This window comes from Podarcis erhardii (genome assembly GCF_964252035.2).
Source record: "Podarcis erhardii genome assembly, chromosome: 17".
NCBI classification, from domain to species: domain Eukaryota; kingdom Metazoa; phylum Chordata; class Lepidosauria; order Squamata; family Lacertidae; genus Podarcis; species Podarcis erhardii.
The window spans coordinates 1,353,939-1,371,912 of record NC_138515.1 but is presented as its reverse complement, the minus strand read 5'-3'; the positions used below and the strand labels follow the sequence as shown (position 1 = coordinate 1,371,912).

The following is a 17,974-nucleotide window of genomic DNA, read 5'->3' as shown; positions in this document are numbered from 1 at the left end:
ACAAGTGACCTAAAGCAACTTACAAACACAATATAAACTCTAAAACTAATTACAAAAAAACCCAATGAAAACCTTAAAGAACCCCACAACTATACAATTAAAAGACATAACTTAGAGAGCCTGCCCCACTAAAGGAGGCCACAAGGACTTGAGATTCTTAAGGGCCTGGCAACTAAAAATAAAGTTTGTAGCAGGCAAGCCTCCCTGGGGAAAGCACTCCACAAGCAAGGAACACCCTGAAAAAGCCCGTTTGCATATTGCGAAACTTGCATCTGGAGCTCCTGGCTTGTTTCCGTGCAAAAGCTCATCTTGTAGCCAAGTTATTTTCCAAACTACCCCATTTCTGTTCTGACCAGTTTTCCCAACTGGGTGAATGGTTGTCTCTGCCATGCTTGTTTCAGTTCACCTGCAGTTATTTTCTCTGCTATTTTTGCTATACTATGTACATCGCCTTGAGACATATATGCGAAAGGCAGTTAATTAAGAGGAGGAGGAGGAGGAGGAGGAGGCAGCAAACGGAGCTTTCAGAGTCTCCAAAAGGTGCAGAAAGCTGCCTCGCTCCCTTATGAATTGCTTCCTGCATTCTCCTGTCATCGGAATGCTTATTTTACCAAAAGAGAAGTTCTGTGAAACTCAGAAGCTTGCCCAGACTTAAAAATCACAGACTGATTCGTTCAGTAAGAAATGCCATCTGCATGGATAGCTCAGTTGGTTAGAGCCTGGTGCTGATAATCCAAGTTTGCAGGTTTGATCCTTGCATGGGACAGCAGCATATTCCTGCTAATTCAAGGGGTTTGACTCTGGAATTAGATGATCCTCAGGGTCCCTTTCAACTCTACAGTTCTATGATTCTGTCTCACTTATTCAGTATGCCAATTTCTGTGACACGAAGGTAGTTACCAACACACTGTAAACTGGAAGAACAAAGGAGGAAATTTCAGTGATCAAACCGAGAAGGAAAGAATCAAGAGTAACACTCTGGGAGCTCCAGAAGGATGTGTGTCTTAGAAGCCAGCCGTCGAAACAACCACCATCACTTTCTTTCAATTAACCGAGTAATCCCAAACTTCCGCTCACCCTTTTTGGGGGGTGGGGGCTGCAGCGGCTCCCTCCCGCCTTCCCCGTCTCTCCCTTAAGAAAGATTCTTGAGGCAAGAGGCGCTCCACCCTGGCATGGCTCGCTCAAAACCACAGGCTGCTGCTGCTGCTGCTGCTGCTGCTGTCACGCCCATTTGGCAGCCCAGACAGGAAAAGCAGGGGGAGGAGAGGCGAGGGAAAGTGGGGTGAGCTTTAAATACCAGCCCGAAAGCCCAGGAGCTGCAGGCTGAACGGGCAGCGCACGCCTAGAGAGCAGCGGCAGAGAGCAAGGTGAGCGAAGGGCCCCAGGCAGAAAGACCCCTCAGCCCCCAGACCCTGTGGAGGAAGGAAGCCGAAGCCCGTCTGCGGATTCCCAGCCCTCTTCACCCAGCGAAGTGCCCTCTTCTGCCGGCCCCGGTTCCTCCCAGCAGTTTCCTACGCTGGCACAGGAATCTCAGGCGCTTGACTGCCCTTCCTGCTAAGGCTTCCCCCTTTCAACCCACTGCCCCAGCCCGGGTGGGGTGTCCCCATAGGGAGAGGAATCCACTGCACAGCTTGGGTGGCACCCACCCAGGGTGGAGGGAGCTGCCCCGGGGGTCCTTCCCACCTGTCCCCAGGCCAAGTGGTCCTTCTCTCCTCCCATCCCTTATTTTCGATCCTGCCCAACCCACAAAACTGGGACACAAAGAGCTTTGTTCAGCCAGGGTTAGAGAACTCCCTTGCAGGTGCTACTCTGTGGATGATGTTCTCACCCCGTTTTCTGAAGGTCCCTCTCCTGAAACAACTCTCTCTCTCTCTCTCTCTCTCTCTCTCTGCCTTCCAGGTCACGACTGAGTCACTTCTCTCCTTGGGTTAAAAATGGACACCTCTAAAGTGTGTGGGTTCCTGGCGGCCAGCTTCCTCCTTCTGGTTCTGCTGGGGGATCCAACTGCAGCCTGCTCCTGTGCCCCCCGGCACCCCCAATCCGCATACTGCTATGCTGATGTTGGTGAGTCTCTGGACGCTGCTGAAGTCCACGCACTGCCCTCCTCTGGGCACTGTCTGACTTCCTCTGCCCTTTGGGGCACAGCTTCCCCTTTGACTCCTAATGCTCTCCCTGTCCCTGCATTGTGGGGGGGGGGGAGGCTCATGCTCAGGCATTGAATGAGGCGCTCGTCAGCCCTCTGGACTCTTCCCAGGACCACACCCCTCATTTGTGCTGCTCCACGTATTCCTCACATGTTTTTGCCTGGCTATTCTGTGTCCTTAAACAGTCGTAATGCCTCTTGCTTGCCTGGCTAGAAGTATGTGAATGTGTAGATGTGGCAGGAATGCACCTACTGTAAAAAGGCAAGCCCCGCCCACTTTTACCTCTAGTCCCTCCTACCACTAGGTCATGCAGCCCCCAAGAAGGTTGTCCATGAGGGAATGTGGTCGTCTGCCTCTGTCCTAGATGTTTGGCAGTGGAACAGATTCCCACAAGAGGTGGTGGACTCTCCTTCCTGGGAGGTTTTTAAGCAGAGGTGGGCTGGTCATCTGCCATGTATGCTTTAGTTGAGTTTCCTGCTTGGCAGGGGGTTGGACTAGATGACCCTCGGAGTCCCTTCCAGCTCTATGATTCCATGATTCCATGATTCTGTGAATTCTATCCATCACTCCCATAAACTGAAATTCACCACTATGCCCCAGGGTTGCAAATAGCCACTTGCCTGGTAGACCTAATACAAAGGTATTTTTATAAAAGGGAAGACAATTGTTCTCTAACATGTCTCAGGCTACATTAGGCTGTAGACAGGTCACAAACTATATAGGTGCATAAACAGGCTAGTAACTAAGTTGGCAAATCTACACATTTTCCCCTTCCTGTACCAACAGCCTGTGTGTTCGTATCCAGTCATTTAAAGGGTTTGATGGCATACCAATGCCACTTGAGTAGTCAGACTTCAGGAGTGTGATTTGAAGTCACTAGCAATGCTTTCACTCTGGATTACTTCCCTGTGGTGAGTGCTTATACCCAGAAGAACCGCCCATCATCTCAGCATGCCTAGGGCAATTGGATTCATAGAATCCTAGAGTTGGAAGAGACCACAAGGGCCATCGAGTCCAACCCCCTGCCAAGCAGGAAACACCATCAGAGCACTCCTGACATATGGTTGTCAAGCCTCTGCTTAAAGACCTCCAAAGAAGGAGACTCCACCACACTCCTTGGCAGCAAATTCCACTGTCGAACAGCTCTTACTGCCAGGATTGAGGGGGGCTTCCAGACTCTCATTCTTTTCAGATGGGAGACTTGCAAATTTTGGTTGCACAGTTGTAGTTGAAAGTTTGTAGTAAGGAAAGTGAGGAGGAAATGCACTGGAAAGCGCAGAACCACCTCACTTTGGTGCATTGTCATCTAACATCCTCACAGAAGCCTCTGAATAATTGCTCATTAAATAGCCAGTGTCATCTAAACTCCCTGCAAACAAATCAGGACACAGAGTCAATAAACAGGTTATCTGGAAGCGCCCCAAGATGGTGATGAGGATGTTGAAGATGAGGATTCTAGCAGGGCTCTTGGGTCTTCCTCATCTTCAGCTACCTGACCTGGATAAGTTTGGCAATTGAACCTTCCCCCAACAGTTCATCTCCATCCCAGAAAAAGCTTCACATGCGAAATTTCTGCAAACCAGGCAGTTGTTAGAAGTGCAGGAACCCAAACACCACACAAACCAAAGGTTGGCAGCGCAAATGGAAACTTGGTCATATATGATGGTATGCTGAGGTTTTATCCCCTCTAAACGCTCCTGGAACTGTTTCAATACTTGTGCTTGCTAACACCCCCTTAAAAGTGCTTCAGAAGCATTTTTAAGTCCTGCAATAGTGCGCACTTGATAATAAGTAAATATGCCCTGCACTGCCCCCTGCTGGCAGTATACAATCGATACGTATTCCCTTATGTACCTCAGCTACAGTCAGTATAGAATCCGGCAATTAATTTCGCCCCCCAGAACTGTCACTAGGAAACTTTGACCCTGTCACTGAAATAAATTAGGCAAATGGGCATGTTTAGCTGGTAGGCTAGAGTCTGATTTCAAAAATGTGCCTCTTTCTTTTCTTGTCTCTTTTTTAAAAAGATTTTTAACATAAAATGATTCTGGGCTGTTTTATTTTATTACACATTCTAAATCTGGGGTGGGATGCAATGCCCCACTATTATAAATCTTCCATCTGCACAAGCACTTCAGCCAGATGGAATGACACCCCCTCTTGTCCCTTCCATCTGCTTTTCTGCAGTTCTCCCAGCCTCCCCGCCCCCAGCCAGTTCCAAGGAGAAGTGGGGAGCTCTTTTGTGCAAGCAGAAGTCCTTGCACAGGGCTTCCTCTAAAGGGGCTCCTTAGGTGATTCACCCTTTGAATTTTTAAGATTTCTGTTCTTTCCTTGAATGAAAGAAAGTGGTTGGGATTGAAAGAGGCTCAGGACTCGTATAACACTGAGGTGGGGAGCAGGAGGGCAATTGCAGACAAATATCACCAGTGTGACTGAATACAAGAGAACTTATTTGGTTTACATGTTCTAAACCCTGATCTCAGCTGTTACCAATATATTATTATGCCACTAGTAACAAAAATTGCAATCATAGGTCTTTTATCAAGTCAGACCAGTGCTTTTTTCAGGGGGTCCTCAAGGGGACACAGTGCCAGCACCTCTTTTGTTGTTGTTAAAAAGTGTGACACTTACTGTAACAACTTCATGGTGAGTGCCAGCACCTATTTTTCTAGAAAAAGGCACTGGGTCAGACTATTTGTCAACCTTGCCTAGTATTGTCTACTCTGATTGGCAGCAATTTTCCAGGGAGGGTTTTCCCCATCACCTGCTCCCTGATCCTTTTAAACTGGAGGCACCAGAGACTGACTTTGGGACCTCCTGCATGCAAACATAGGAAGCTGCCTTATACCAAGTCAGAGTACTGCACTATCTAGCTCAGCTTTGCCTACACACTGACTGGCAGCAGCTCTCTGGGGTTTCAGAGACGGGACATTCCCAGCCCTACCTGGAGATGCTGGGGATTGAACTGGGAACCTTCTGCATGCAGAGCAGATGCCCTGCCCCCAGCGACAGTCCCTCCAAGGACCTAATCAGAGGAGAGCACTAGCTATGCCCATCACAAAGCGGTAGTAATTTGAGTCCTCTTTGGTTGCAGACTCACAACACAGCACAGAGAAAGCAGCTTCCCTGGCTGGACTAGGGGGAGAAGCTCAGAGTGGGATTTCCACTTGCAGTCCAATCAAAACACACACACACACACCCCTCCCTCCTCCTGCTCAGGTTCCTCCAAAAGCCTGCTTGGAGGGAGATTATGGGAGAGCCTACAAAGAGGATTACATCTCACTTTGCATTTCCTAGCAGATCTATGACAAAAATGTGAATGATCTACAGCCGAGGGTTAAAATGCAAGTGGTGTTTCAACAACTCCAGTACATGAACATACCTGCAGGAAAATCTCTCCAGTGGCTTTTTAGGAACTCTGAAAAGCGTCACCAGGATCCCCCCCCCAAAAAAAACTACTCAAGACTTCCTTGTTCCAGCGAGCTTTTGTTTTGTTTTTATAATTTGGTTTTAATGGCTGAATTTGCCCCCTTCTTCATTGAGCCTTTGTATTGCTGTTTGTAATGCAGTTTATTGTGGTAAGCTGCTCAGGGTGGCACATTTTGCACTGAAAGAGCAGAATCTAAATGTCTACATAAAAAAAACCCCCAGGTGGTCACAGCCCGCTCTCCACTTTTTGTATTCAGGGGGCTTTTGATATCAGATGGCCAGCACAGTCAGAGGTGAGATGATGGGAGGTAGCCCGTATGGAGGGCATCACTGACTTAACTCCAAGGGGAGGCATCCCTGTTAGAAGCTGGACTTCAAAACTCTGACCCTTACAAGAGAAAGAGGGTGTAGTTTTATGGGGAAATCGAGTGTGAGGAAGGGGAACCTGTGGTGTCCTCCATATGTGGTCAGGCTCCAAAGCCCATCCACCTCAGCCAGCAGAGCCAAGACTTAGGGGAGATGGGACTTGTAGTGCAGCAACATCTGAGGGCCAATGGTTCCCTGCTGCAGGCCTTGTGAGAAGAGCAGGTCTGGGTGTAACTCTGAGGCTGCAGAGCAGACAAATCGCAGAAGAAACCGTAGCCGAGGTGACAAGATTCCCAAGCATCCTGCACCATCCCTCCTTAGGGTATAGCATAATGGGAGAGAGGTGTATGAAAGTCAAGGTCAAAAGCCAGGAGAGCTGGGGAGAATGGAAGAAAAGCTGTGATGCAATACCGTTTTTTCCTCTGCAGTGATCCGGGGTAAATTTGTGGGAGTCAGCAAGCAGCAGGTGAACATCTCCATAGGGGAACCAGTGTGGTGGATGCGACACGAGATCAAAACCACCAAGGTGAGCTTCTCCCGCTACTATAATGTAACCCAGAGACTTGCCAGTGGGATCCCCTAAAGCCACCCTTATGCTGGTGGGCAGGACCAGCTGGTGGAGATCCCATTCCACAGCCAGTGAGCCTGCTTGGATCTACGCAGCAACAAAATGCAGCAGCCAAGTGTTCCTCATCCTCAGTAGCTCCTTTCCTCTTCCCTGAAGATGCTGCGTTTGCTGAGCCCACAAACTTCCCATGCAAAGGGAACACTTCACCTCTCTTCCTGCGAGTTTTTGCAGAGAGATGCAGCTATCCAGGCTCTGCACTGCCACCCAGTACGCATTCTCAGAACAGCTGGTCCCCCCCCCCCGTTTCCTTTCCTTTGTTTTCATCCTCACCTCCCACTCCCTGCAACACCCTCTAGACGGGAAGGGGGGCTGCAAGGTGCCCTTGAGCTCTGAGGATGCTTGTCTGGCAGGAAACCAGCCTGCAGCACAAAGGCAAAATGTGCAGCCCTCAGGTTCCCTGCCTCTGAAGGGTGTCTGCACCCCCGAGGCCTCCGCAACACACTGACAGGTACTCCCTTCAGCTCACATGAGGTGGCAAAAGATGGAGCCTTCTCAGCAGTAGACCCTTCTTCAGCATTCATCATCATCATCAGTTAAATTTATGGGGCTTGAACAATCATGAATGCAAGACATGTGCTCCCCCTGAGCTACAACCTCTTCCCCACTTCTGTAAGAGCCGGGAAGAGTACTGTCCCTTCACCTGTCCCTCTATTGGCCCCTTCCTGGTCACTGACCCACCTCCCCCCCCCCCTGCACAGGTGTACAAGGGCCCTGAGGAGATGCAAGATGTCCGTTTCCTCCACACTCCTGCCATGGAAAGCCTCTGCGGCTATGAACACAAGGGTCCTCTCAAAGGAGAAGAATATGTCATTGCAGGTATGGTGCACCGTCTTTTTGCCAGGGAGCACTTGGGGCAAATTGAAACTCACAAATAACCCTGAGTGAAAGAAGGCCTATGCCTATGCTCACAGTCATTTGAGGGCAGCATGGATTTGTCAAGAGGAGCGCCATATCACCGAGGCCTAGATATGTGGGGAGTGGCTATGGTCCCCTTTGCACATGCCCTTTGCACATGCTCAGAGGCACCCCCTGCCAAACTGCACAAGAAAGGATAGACAGCTCTAGGGCCCTTCCAGGATCAGGGCCAGCCCCGTCACAGGAACAAAAGCCTTTGGCAGCAGGTTTGAAGTTCCCACTGAGAAGGAGCAAATTGTCACTTGCATGCTGTTTTGCTGGAGCAGGCACCAATGAATTTTCTCTCTCAGGTGTCTAAATGTCTTGAACCACTACGAGTGAGAGAATAGGGAAATATACAGGGGTGAAGAGGCTGTGATGGCCACCAAGTCAGATGGCTTTAAAGGAGAATTACACAAACTCATGGAGAATAAAGTCATTAGTGGCTACTAACCAGGATGGCTATGGTCAGACCACTGGCAGAAGAAGAAGAAGAAGAAGAGTTTGGATTTGATATCCCGCCTTTCACTCCCTTTAAGGAGTCTCAAAGCGGCTAACATTCTCCTTTCCCTTCCTCCCCCACAAGAAACACTCTGTGAGGTGAGTGGGGCTGAGAGACTTCAGAGAAGTGTGACTGGCCCAAGGTCACCCAGCAGCTGCAGGTGGAGGAGCAGAGACGCGAACCCGGTTCCCCAGATTACGAGACTACCGCTCTTAACCACTACATCACACTGGCAGGCCTCTGAATCACAGTTGCAGGAAAGTGCAGGAGGGGAGAAGTCTCTTCTGCTCAGCTGCTGCTGCTGCTGCCTGGTTTGCATCTGGTTGGCCACTGTGAGAACAGGATGCTAGACTAGATGGGCCTGATCCTGCAGGGCTCCACTTACGTTCTTAGAAAGTGCCAACCAGTGTAAGGGTTTGGCGATATCCTGGATGGTTTTGTTCTGCGGTTGCTTTGACACCCATCTGAATCTTCTCCTCTTTCTGGACCAGCCACAACCAGCCCAGGGCCTTCGTGACATCCAGGACTGTGTCCCTCACAAAGCTTCCCTCTTAGAAGAGAGGAAGAACAAGTCAGCCTCATGCAAGGCCTCCTTGGGAGCGCTGGGTTCTGGACATGAGCACACGAAAACGGGTTTGGGGAGGTTTTTCAAGGGAAGGCTATGAAGTTACAAGGAGGAAGTTACGAAAAATCACCAATAAGAAACAAAGCAGTCTTGAAACCTTTCCAGGTGCAAATCATATTGAAATCCTGTGTAGAATCATAGAATCATAGAGTTGGAAGAGACCACAAGGGCCATCGAGTCCAACCCCCTGCCAAGCAGGGTAACCTCCCTGATACCATCATGAGCACAAACCATCATGAATACCCAACAAAAAGGGCATCCAGAGTAGCCCTTATACTGTAGATTTTGAACATTTTAATCCCAGCTTTTGTCAGAGAGCTCAGGCCTGATCTAGACCAACAGCTTAATTCAGGGGTGCCCAAACGTTTTCCACAGATGGCCAGATTTGATGAAGTGAAGAGGCATGAGGGCTGACCAAAGTTGCTGCGCTTTCTTTTAGGACTGAAGTTGTTGAGCTAGGATTTAACCCCAAACTTGATGAGCTTTTTAAAGAATTTTACCTCAAGGACATATATTGCCATGGGGCCCGGATTAAATCAACCGGTGGGCCAGATTAGGCCCCCAAAACAGACTTTGGACATGCACTCCTATGTGGACAGCACCTCTTCAGAATACAGGAGTGGGATTGGTCAACTGAATGCTCTCCCATGGAGGCAGGTGGAATAGTTACTGCACAAAGGATGCCAGCATCTCATGGATAGTTTTAAGGCAGGCCAGAATGCCTCCTCCCGCCAACAGCCATTTTTTCTATGTGCAGTCAGTGAGTTGTTCTTTTAAATGGATGAGTAATCAAGAATGTGAGCACCCCTACAGTCAAAGATGACACCGCCCAGGAATAGTTTTATCTCACAGTGAGCGCCTTGTCTAGGCTGGCCTCAAAGCTGCTTGTAACAAAAGAATGTGAACAATATGTTTTCTGCTCTAGTGGCCAACCCCCCCCCCCAAAAAAAAATAAACACAGCATGTCTTTTTGAAAGGGCAGCTTAATAACAGAGTAGATTGCCTAGGAAACTAATGAAATATCTTTTCTTCCCAGGGATACTTTAGCTATGGGTCATGATTCCAAAGAAACACAAGAAAACACATAATGTCGTTTGGGGCATGAAATTCAACTGACTGAGAATATCAGCTTTCATTTAATTAAGAAGAAGCAGTGGCAGCAGGTTTCTAGCCCTTGTGTTTTTAAAGATCTGTTATGACAGCGGAAATCTCAAAAAGCAGAGGGGATGCTGAATGAGATGCTCAAAGGGGTTCAGTACCTCACGTGGCTTTCTAAGCTGAGCCATGACTACCAAAGTCAGAATAAATCTGGCAAAACTAAACAAATGATGCAAAAAAATGACTCAAACAAAATGGTCTCATATGAATTATGTACTCAGGTGACACAATTCAATTTTTGGGGAGCATGGAATTTGCATTTGTCCAGGAAAATATTTTTTTATTACACACATACACACCAAAGGGCAGATTATGCACAACCCTGCTTATGGTTGCAAAGATGCGCGCCATTATTGATAAACCTTCAAACCTCTCATCAGGTTACAATTTTAGTTATGAAAGCAAGGTCTGGGGGTGACAAGGCCTTGTCAGCAAGTCCTCTATATTCTCTTCCTCCATATTTCACTTAACTTTTCTCTCTTACCTGTTTTTCCACCTCCCAACAGGCATGCTGGAAGGTGACCGTGCCATGATCACGGCCTGCTCCTTCATCGAGCCGTGGTCTCAGCTGTCCTTTGCACAGAAGCGAGGCCTGAGTTCAGACTACAGCAAGGGCTGCAACTGCACAGTAAGTACCTGACCCCTAGCAGACCCTTTCAGAGGGACCCCCAGGGACATCTGCTTGCAGATGGGGCAGGCCCTCCAGGAGAAAGCATGCACCCTCTGAACAGCTCTGTCTAGCTCAAAAGCCAATGTCATTGGCAGCAAAGGGTCTAATGAAAGACGTGCTTCCTTATCTGTTAAACGTATGGGCTGCCATACGTCTGGGATTACAAAGGCAGAATTGATGTCGGGGGGGGGGGAGTTCCAAAAGATGGCACTTTGTTCTGGGGTGTCCTGGTTTTTATTTTTTGAAATATGGCAACCCTATTTGGACCCTAATTTATTTTTTAACAGGAACCATATTTTAAACTGAGCAAGGATTGAGGGGTCAGCAGCACTGACTCCACCCATTCACCCTCTCTGACATGACTCAGGGCTCCTTCATCCCCTTTTCTCCAGTGTGGAGAGCAAGGGAGTCTTTGGCAAAACTCTCCCCCATTTGATCTCCCTGAGTGGAAGAAAATGACTATGAATTGTTGGGAACTATGGGCTTCCCCATGGGAAAGCCCTGTGGGGCCAGAGTGAGTCCTCAAGTCGCTGGTGGCTGGTCCTCACTATTAGAGCAAGGCAGAGCTAGCACATCACTAGCAGTGATGGCTGGGGTGCAATGGAACTGGTAGGGCAAAAGGCAGGGAGACCAACAGTAGGTGGCGCCAGAGCCAATGACAGGCACAGAGACCCCCAATAGGATGTTAAATTTTATAGTTCATTAACAATCAAAGAAGAATGGATGGAGGCAGCATCCAGATCTTCATTTTTCCAAAATGTAAGTAAGAAGCCAGGCAAGTGGGGGCTGGCTGAGGGCAGAATGAGGTTGGTGGAGCACTGCCCCATCTGCCCTCCTGCAAGACCGGCTCACCCATGAGGCAAGGTGAGGTCGCTGCCTCGGGCAAGACGATTCACAGAGGAAGCAGATCCAGATATGGATCTTCTACCACCTCACTTGTCCCCCTCCCCCTTCTTCCTTGGTGGGGAGGGGGTGCCATTTTCTGGCTCACCTCGGGTGCCAAAATGTCTTGGGCCGGTCTTGTCCTCATGGACCAGCTTCCACTGGTCAACAGAGGTGGGGAATGGGATGTTGCTGTGATGCATGAGGGGACCTGTCCACTCATGTTTCTGTGTGTCACTCTTCCTTCAAAAAAAGGTTGTGCCTTGCAATTCCATGCCGTGCTCCATCACTTCTGACAGCCAGTGCCTGTGGACAGATGGGATCATGTCCAGGATATGGGACGGCTTCCAGGCCAAACGCTTGGCTTGCCTGCCCCGGGGCGAAAGCACCGGCCTCTGCACTTGGCAGTCGCTGAGCACTCAAGGGCCGGGCTCCCTTCGCAAAGTTCTCCTGAGGCAGTGATCTCTTTGTGGACCCTTCCCTTCCTATCTCTGGATTGTTTCTTTTAAAAATAAACATCAGTTCCAAACCACCTTCTCTGCCCCTGCCTGTTCTTCCTTGTTTGTTCTTTGCCTGGAAAATCTGAAGTTTCTGTTAAGAGCAAGCCTCTAGTTCTTTTTCTGGAAGAAAAACCAGAAGAGCCAAAACGTTTTCTGCAAAAGGCATAGAGCCAGGGGAAGTTGTAGATGTTGTTCTTCAGTGGTCAGGGAGAGAATCTTCTTCAAAATGAGCCGTAGAGCCCTTCCCACCTTGACATTTTCTGCAGGCCCTTCCAGATGACCTGTTTATTGAGCCTCCATCCTCATATGTTTGCAGGGAGATGAGCTGACCCTGGCTATTGAAGGAGTTGTTTGGGAGGAGGTTAGGTGATGTTGCACCAAAGCAAACGTTATACCACTTTTCAGTGCATTTCCCTGTCACCTCTTCAGGCAAAAAGCCCAGTATTTGGGGAGAGTAGGCTTGTCATGCAAGATCTCCCCATTAACCATAACTGCACAACCTGAATTGGCCATCATGTGTTTGAATCCCACTACAAGATAGCGACAGTCTGGAACTGCCCTCTGACTCCTGGCCCTTCCCCATAAACCTGAAATGCTGCCCCCTGCCAAAGCATCTGCTTTCAATATTAATCATTAGCCCCATGTAGCTTCCAAGCTGTTCAAATGCGGCTCCTAATGCTGGAGAGGTAGCTAAGGGGCCTTGTCCCTTGTCCCTCCTCCATCTCCAACCATGCAGTGTACTCAAGAGAACCTTGGAAGAGGAGGAGAAGGAGGAAACAAAGGCAATAAGGCCACTCTGCAGGGTCTCAAGCACGGGCAGTGGAGGACTGTTCCCTGCAGATTGTGGCTCAGCTTGAAGAGGAAGGAATGGAGCAACTGCTTACAGCAATGGACTGTTTGGAGGTCAACCACCCCAGCACCACCACTGTGCCTAACAATTATACTAGGTGTTGAAAGAAGAGTTTAAAATAAAAACTCCCTATCTGCAGCTCTGTAGTTCATTGTTTTAAAGGCAAGGAGGAAACAGAAGGAAAGGGCGATTGGGAAGGAGGAGGGTTGCTAGATGATGATAGCAGATGCTAAGGAAAGAGGAATGACTGAAGCAAAGCAAAGCAAGAAAGAAGAGAAGCTTTTGGTGTTCAGAGGTGTGTACTACCTCTGACTGTGTGAGTAGCACAAAGCCATTGTGGCTAGCAGTCATGGCCCTAGTTCCAGTAACAGCAAATGCAAACCATGGGTTGGGAAACCCCAGTCCAAGCCCTTATTCAAAGTCCTAGCCGCAGTCTCCTGACCAGCAAGGTGTGTCCATGGGAATACCATATAAGGAAGCATGTGACATATTTTGAATCTGAAAGCTGTGGGATCTCACCCCATGTCATTTAAATCCAGTGCACAATGAGAGCCAGCCAACATTTAAGCCCATGACAGCCCCATTTGAAAATGGCAATGGGCCAAAACCATCAAAATGAATGTCAATAGGGACAAATGTCAGGTTCTGCACTTAGGCAGGAAGAACCAGATGCACAAATATAAGATGGGGGATACCTGGCTTACTAACAGTACATGTGAAAAGGATCTAGGGGTCCTAGTAGACCACATGCTTAACATGAGTCAACAGGGTGATGCAGCAGCAAAAGAAGCTAATGCTATTCTAGGCTGCATCAACAGAAGTCTAGTGTCCAGATCAAGGGAAGTCATAGTCCCACTCACTTCTGTCTTGGTCAGACCACACTTGGAATACGGTGTCCAGTTCTGGGCACAACAATTGAAGAAGGATGTTGACAAGCTGAAACGTGTGCAGAGGAGGGCAACCAGGATGAACCAGGGTCTGGAAACTAAGCCTTATGAGGAGTGCTTGAAGGAGCTGGGTACGTTTAGCCTAGAACAGAGGAGACTGAGAGGAGATATGATAGCCATCTTCAAATATCTTAAGGGCTGTCACATGGAAGAGGGAAGAAGCTTGTTTTCTCCTGCTCTGGAAGGTAGGACTCGAACCAATGGCTTCAAGTTACAAGAAATAAGATTCCAACTAAACATTAGGAAGAACAGTAAGAGCTGTTTGGCAGTGGAATGGTCTCCCTCTGGGGGTTGTGGACTGTCCTTCCCTGGAGATTTTAAAGCAGAAGTTGGGTGGCCATCTGTCATGGATGCTTGAGTTGAGATTACGGCATTGCAAGGGGATGGAGTAGATGACCCTCAGGGTCCCTTCCAACTCTACAAATCTATTATTCAAGCCTCTCTGATCACTGATCTAGCACAAAAAAGGAAGAAGAAATATGGTATCTCTAGCCCTCCCACCACACTCCAGCCCAACTTACCATCTCCTTGTGATTGGGGTAGAAGGTCTGGTCAATGAGTGGGAATTCTTCCGGTCCAAGTTTGCGAAAGAGGCGAACCATCTGGGCAAACTGTCAGGAGGACACCACAGGTAAGAGACAGAACAAGAAAGAGACCTTCTAAATCTGTTCTCGTTTGCCTCTATTGCTTCCTTGAACCCCTTTCCCCCTCTGGGAGCTGCTGCTGCCTTCACAGGCAGACATTCAAAACTCCACTTGGTGCAGGATGCTGCTGCCCAGCCACCACCAGAAGTCCTCTTTGGGCATAGCAGCACCAGCTGCCCATCAGCTGCAGGCCAAAATCAAAGTGGTGGTCATAACCTTAGCCTTCCTTCTTATGACCTTCTGCTCTGTTTCCCTTCTATTTATGAAGCAAGAACATGAGAACATAAGAAGAAGCCTGCTGGGTCAGGCCAAGAGGTCCTCTCCCATGCTGCTCCCACAGTGGCCAACCAGGCCACTGCCTGTGCATTGCGCCCATGGCATCCCAATAGCTGCTCCATGCCTGAGGCGGGCTGCCATATCCTTGCCTGGATCTGGTGAGCTTACAGCAACGTAAGAAGAGCCCTGCAGGATTAGGTGCCTCTAGTCCAACATCCAGTTCCCACAGCAAACAACCAGAAGCCCATGGGAATCCTGCAAGCATAAGCGGAGCAGAACAGCACAGCACTCTCCTCACAGGTTCTCCACCCACTGGGATTTAGAGGCCTAGTTCCTCCAATACTGGAGGCAATATAGCCCTCATGCCTAGTAGCCCCGCAAGCCTTATCCTCCAAGAATGGTGTCATCTATGCTCTAGAACAGCCTCTCTGCTTGAATCCTGCCAAGCCTGTTGCCCACAATTTAGTTAACACTTCTCCTGTTTATCCAAGGCTTTTAACTGGTTTTCACTGGCCATTCAAGTTTTAGTGTCTCAGCTTTATGTCAATTTCTTTTTAATTTAGTGATGGTTCCATGGGAAGAGAATGAGCAAATGAGCCCTGTGTACACATGATACTTGTAAAGTACATTCAAAACACATCCAGTCTCTCCAGGAATCCTGGGCTTCTTCATGCATTAAGGGTTTTGGATAATTATAATTCTCTAAGGGGTAAACAACAGTGCCCACAATTCTGTGAGGGGAAGAGTATGCTTTAAAGATAGAGTGTGTACACACCCCTAGTCCTTCAACTTGTGGGTATGCCAATAAACACTCCACTCCTTGTCACCACCTAGTCCAAAGCCTACAGTCACAGTCCTTGCCCCAAACATCGGCTCCCCCCACTCACCACCCAGGGCTTGTCGCAAAAGTTGTACACAGAATGCAGGGAGTTGACGCTGGGCACTCCTGCATACTGCAGTCCTATCACGATGCCACGATGGTCTCCTCCACGGGCCATGCTGAAGGCGTGCTGACGGACCAGCACAAAGTCGGGCTTCAGGCTCCTAGAAGAAGAAGAAGAAGAAGAAGAAGAAGAAGAAGAAGAAGAAGAAGAAGAAGAAGCAGCGTGATAATGAAGAACAAGGGTGGCCAGGAAAACCACTCTCCCCCCATCCTTGCTCATAAGGCCTGCTTCCTAGAGACACCAGGATCCCAGAATCTTGGCTCCCAGGTCTGTAATCTCTAATCTGCTGCATCTCAAAGATGAGACCAGGTGTTCTCTTGGACCATGTGCTTGCTTTCCTTTGACCACTGAAGGAGCCACAGATTCTTTTCCAGGGCTAAATCAACCAGAATGCATCTGCTGAGTCCATACATTGGTGTTGTCTAGTACAATGGGTAGCTCAGATTCTCTTTTATCCTACAGCCCTCCTATCTCCTTTCTGTGGGATGTAATCCACTGGAGCAGTCAAGTACAACATTACTTGTTTTGCTAGAGTGCACATGCAGGGGATGTTGGTCCAGCCAGTCAAACCTCCTGTTACACCTGGCTGGAGCATCCTTCCTTTGCATGTGACCAGTAGGGGGCGTGACCTTTCCAGACCTGGTAAAAGGCCAAGTCACGTAGCTACCTCCCTCCCCTCTTTTTCGTCCTGTCTGCTTCCTGCTTCACCTGGACTGCACTGCTGCTCTCAGCCACCAGTCCCTGGGTTATCTCCCATATGGGGTAAACCTATTTGTACTTAATTGTATCTGAAGAAGTGTGCATGCACACGAAAGCTCATACCTAGAACTAACTCAGTTGGTCTTTAAGGTGCTACTGGAAGGAATTTTTTTATTTTGTTTTGACCATGGCAGACCAACACGGCTACCTATCTGTAACTGGAACTATTTGTACTTATTTGTAACCTCAAGCCGTAAGCCTGCCTTCAAGGATCACACTGTGCTCTGCCTGATCCTGAGTAAACTTATTTTTGTTATTTATGAATAAAGACTGTGGTGTCTTTATTCTTTTAGGAGGGATAAAGGGGGTCTTACCAGGAATAAAAGAACTTAAGAGATTCTAACGAATCTGCAACCAGCTACCTGTTGTGTAAAGGGGGAATCACTCTGCTATCGCGAGTTAGGAAGGATAATATTCATCAATATATCCTCTCCTGTTACCCACAACATTCCCACAAAGGGTTATTGGCCCCAGTGTTGCGTATTTTTGAAGGATTGCAAAGGATTGAGATCCTAAGCTGAAGAGTATTTTTCTTTGTCTATTTCCTGGTAAGAACATGGTCTATTGCGCCATTGTGTGAGGGAATTAAGCACACCTCCTTCCCTTGGAGTTCACAGTACCTAAGACAGTAAAGAGCTGTTTTCACTTTTGAGATTTTTGAGATTTTAATTTTGAAATTTTGGCAAATTTTTGACATTTTAAATATTTTTGAAATTTTTGATTTTTAAGATGGCTAGTGTGGTTTTTGATGAAGATGCAGGGCCAAGAATGCCCAAGCTGAATGAACATAATTTTGTTCACTGGAAGCAACATTTGATAGTACTCCTAGAATCAAGAGATTTTGGATGCTATTGAAAGTCCTAAGCCTAGTGGCTCGAGTGAAGAGGATTTAGCAAAAATTTGATTATGGAAGCTACAAAACAGCAAAGCCAAGACTATTATTTTTGATGGACTTAAAGATAAACAGTTATCACAGGTTAACTGCAGAGATGATGCGTCTCAAATTTTAAATGATTTAGAGCGCATGTATGTGTGGGATGTGAAACACAAGAGCAGTCAAGTACAACATTCCTAGAGTGAACATGTTTACACATGGGGAGGGATGTTTGTCCAGCCAGCGGGTAAACTTCCTGTTTCCTTCTGGGCTGGGACAGACTTCCTCTGCATGTGACTAGAGGTGGGTGTGGCCTCACCTGTGCAGGTAATGACAAAAGCACAGGGCAGGGCAGCCATCTCTCTCTTTCACCACATGCATCGAAGAAACAACATCTACTGAGCCAAAGATGCCCTCTTGGCTTCCAGCCAAGAGAGGACAAAGGGACTGTCTTCTTATAAGATAGATTCCAAGTGTATGTTACTTCATTAAGCTAAGTCTGCCTTCTGGGATCTGATTGTGAACAGAATGTGAGTAAACTCTTTTTATACTTTTGTAAAAGACTGTGTCATCTCTTATATTTTATGAGGGAATAAGGGGAAATACCAGAACAGTTATTATAGAGGCTTTAGCGAGCCTGAGCAAATGTATTGGCTGCAAATTTAAAAGAAGGGAATGTTACTCTGCTGAAATTGTGGAACTTGTTAACACAAGTTGGATAAGGATATAATCAGACAATATATCCTCTCCTGCATCCTTGAACATTCCCACAGTATGGAGATACCATGAAATGCTCTCATAGGATGCTGTTGCGTGAGCTTTTTAAACTGAGGATGAACCATAAAGCAGAATTCTCAAAGCATATAAATGAGTTTACTGCTA

General features: G+C 47.9%; 2 protein-coding genes across 3 annotated transcripts in view; one reads left to right on the top strand and one right to left on the bottom strand.

Annotated features, from left to right (window-relative positions):
* SYN1 (synapsin I) overlaps positions 1–17,974 on the bottom strand; it is a 122,347-nt gene that overhangs the window by 69,627 nt on the left and 34,746 nt on the right. For both annotated transcript variants that reach the window (XM_081844614.1, XM_081844615.1), the window contains exons 4-5: positions 15,403–15,559; positions 14,117–14,206 (exon numbers count right to left, since the gene is read on the bottom strand). In XM_081844614.1, the coding sequence (XP_081700740.1) occupies positions 14,117–14,206; positions 15,403–15,559 (247 nt within the window). The remainder of the gene's footprint in view (positions 1–14,116; positions 14,207–15,402; positions 15,560–17,974) is intronic.
* TIMP1 (TIMP metallopeptidase inhibitor 1) lies at positions 1,211–11,830 on the top strand. The gene is made up of 6 exons (XM_081844670.1): positions 1,211–1,367; positions 1,900–2,064; positions 6,368–6,465; positions 7,266–7,383; positions 10,253–10,374; positions 11,554–11,830. The coding sequence occupies exons 2-6, from the start codon at positions 1,935–1,937 to the stop codon at positions 11,758–11,760; spliced, it is 675 nt and encodes a 224-aa protein (XP_081700796.1). The 5' UTR covers positions 1,211–1,367; positions 1,900–1,934; the 3' UTR covers positions 11,761–11,830.

What these genes read in the sequence shown, in the direction of transcription:
- TIMP1 (XM_081844670.1), top strand. Translation starts at nt 1,935, where the DNA reads ATGGACACCTCTAAAGTGTGTGGGTTCCTGGCGGCCAGCTTCCTCCTT. An exon ending in ATACTGCTATGCTGATGTTG is followed by an intron (nt 2,065 to 6,367) that starts GTGAGTCTCTGG and finishes TTTCCTCTGCAG; the next exon opens with TGATCCGGGGTAAATTTGTG. An exon ending in AGAAGAATATGTCATTGCAG is followed by an intron (nt 7,384 to 10,252) that starts GTATGGTGCACC and finishes ACCTCCCAACAG; the next exon opens with GCATGCTGGAAGGTGACCGT.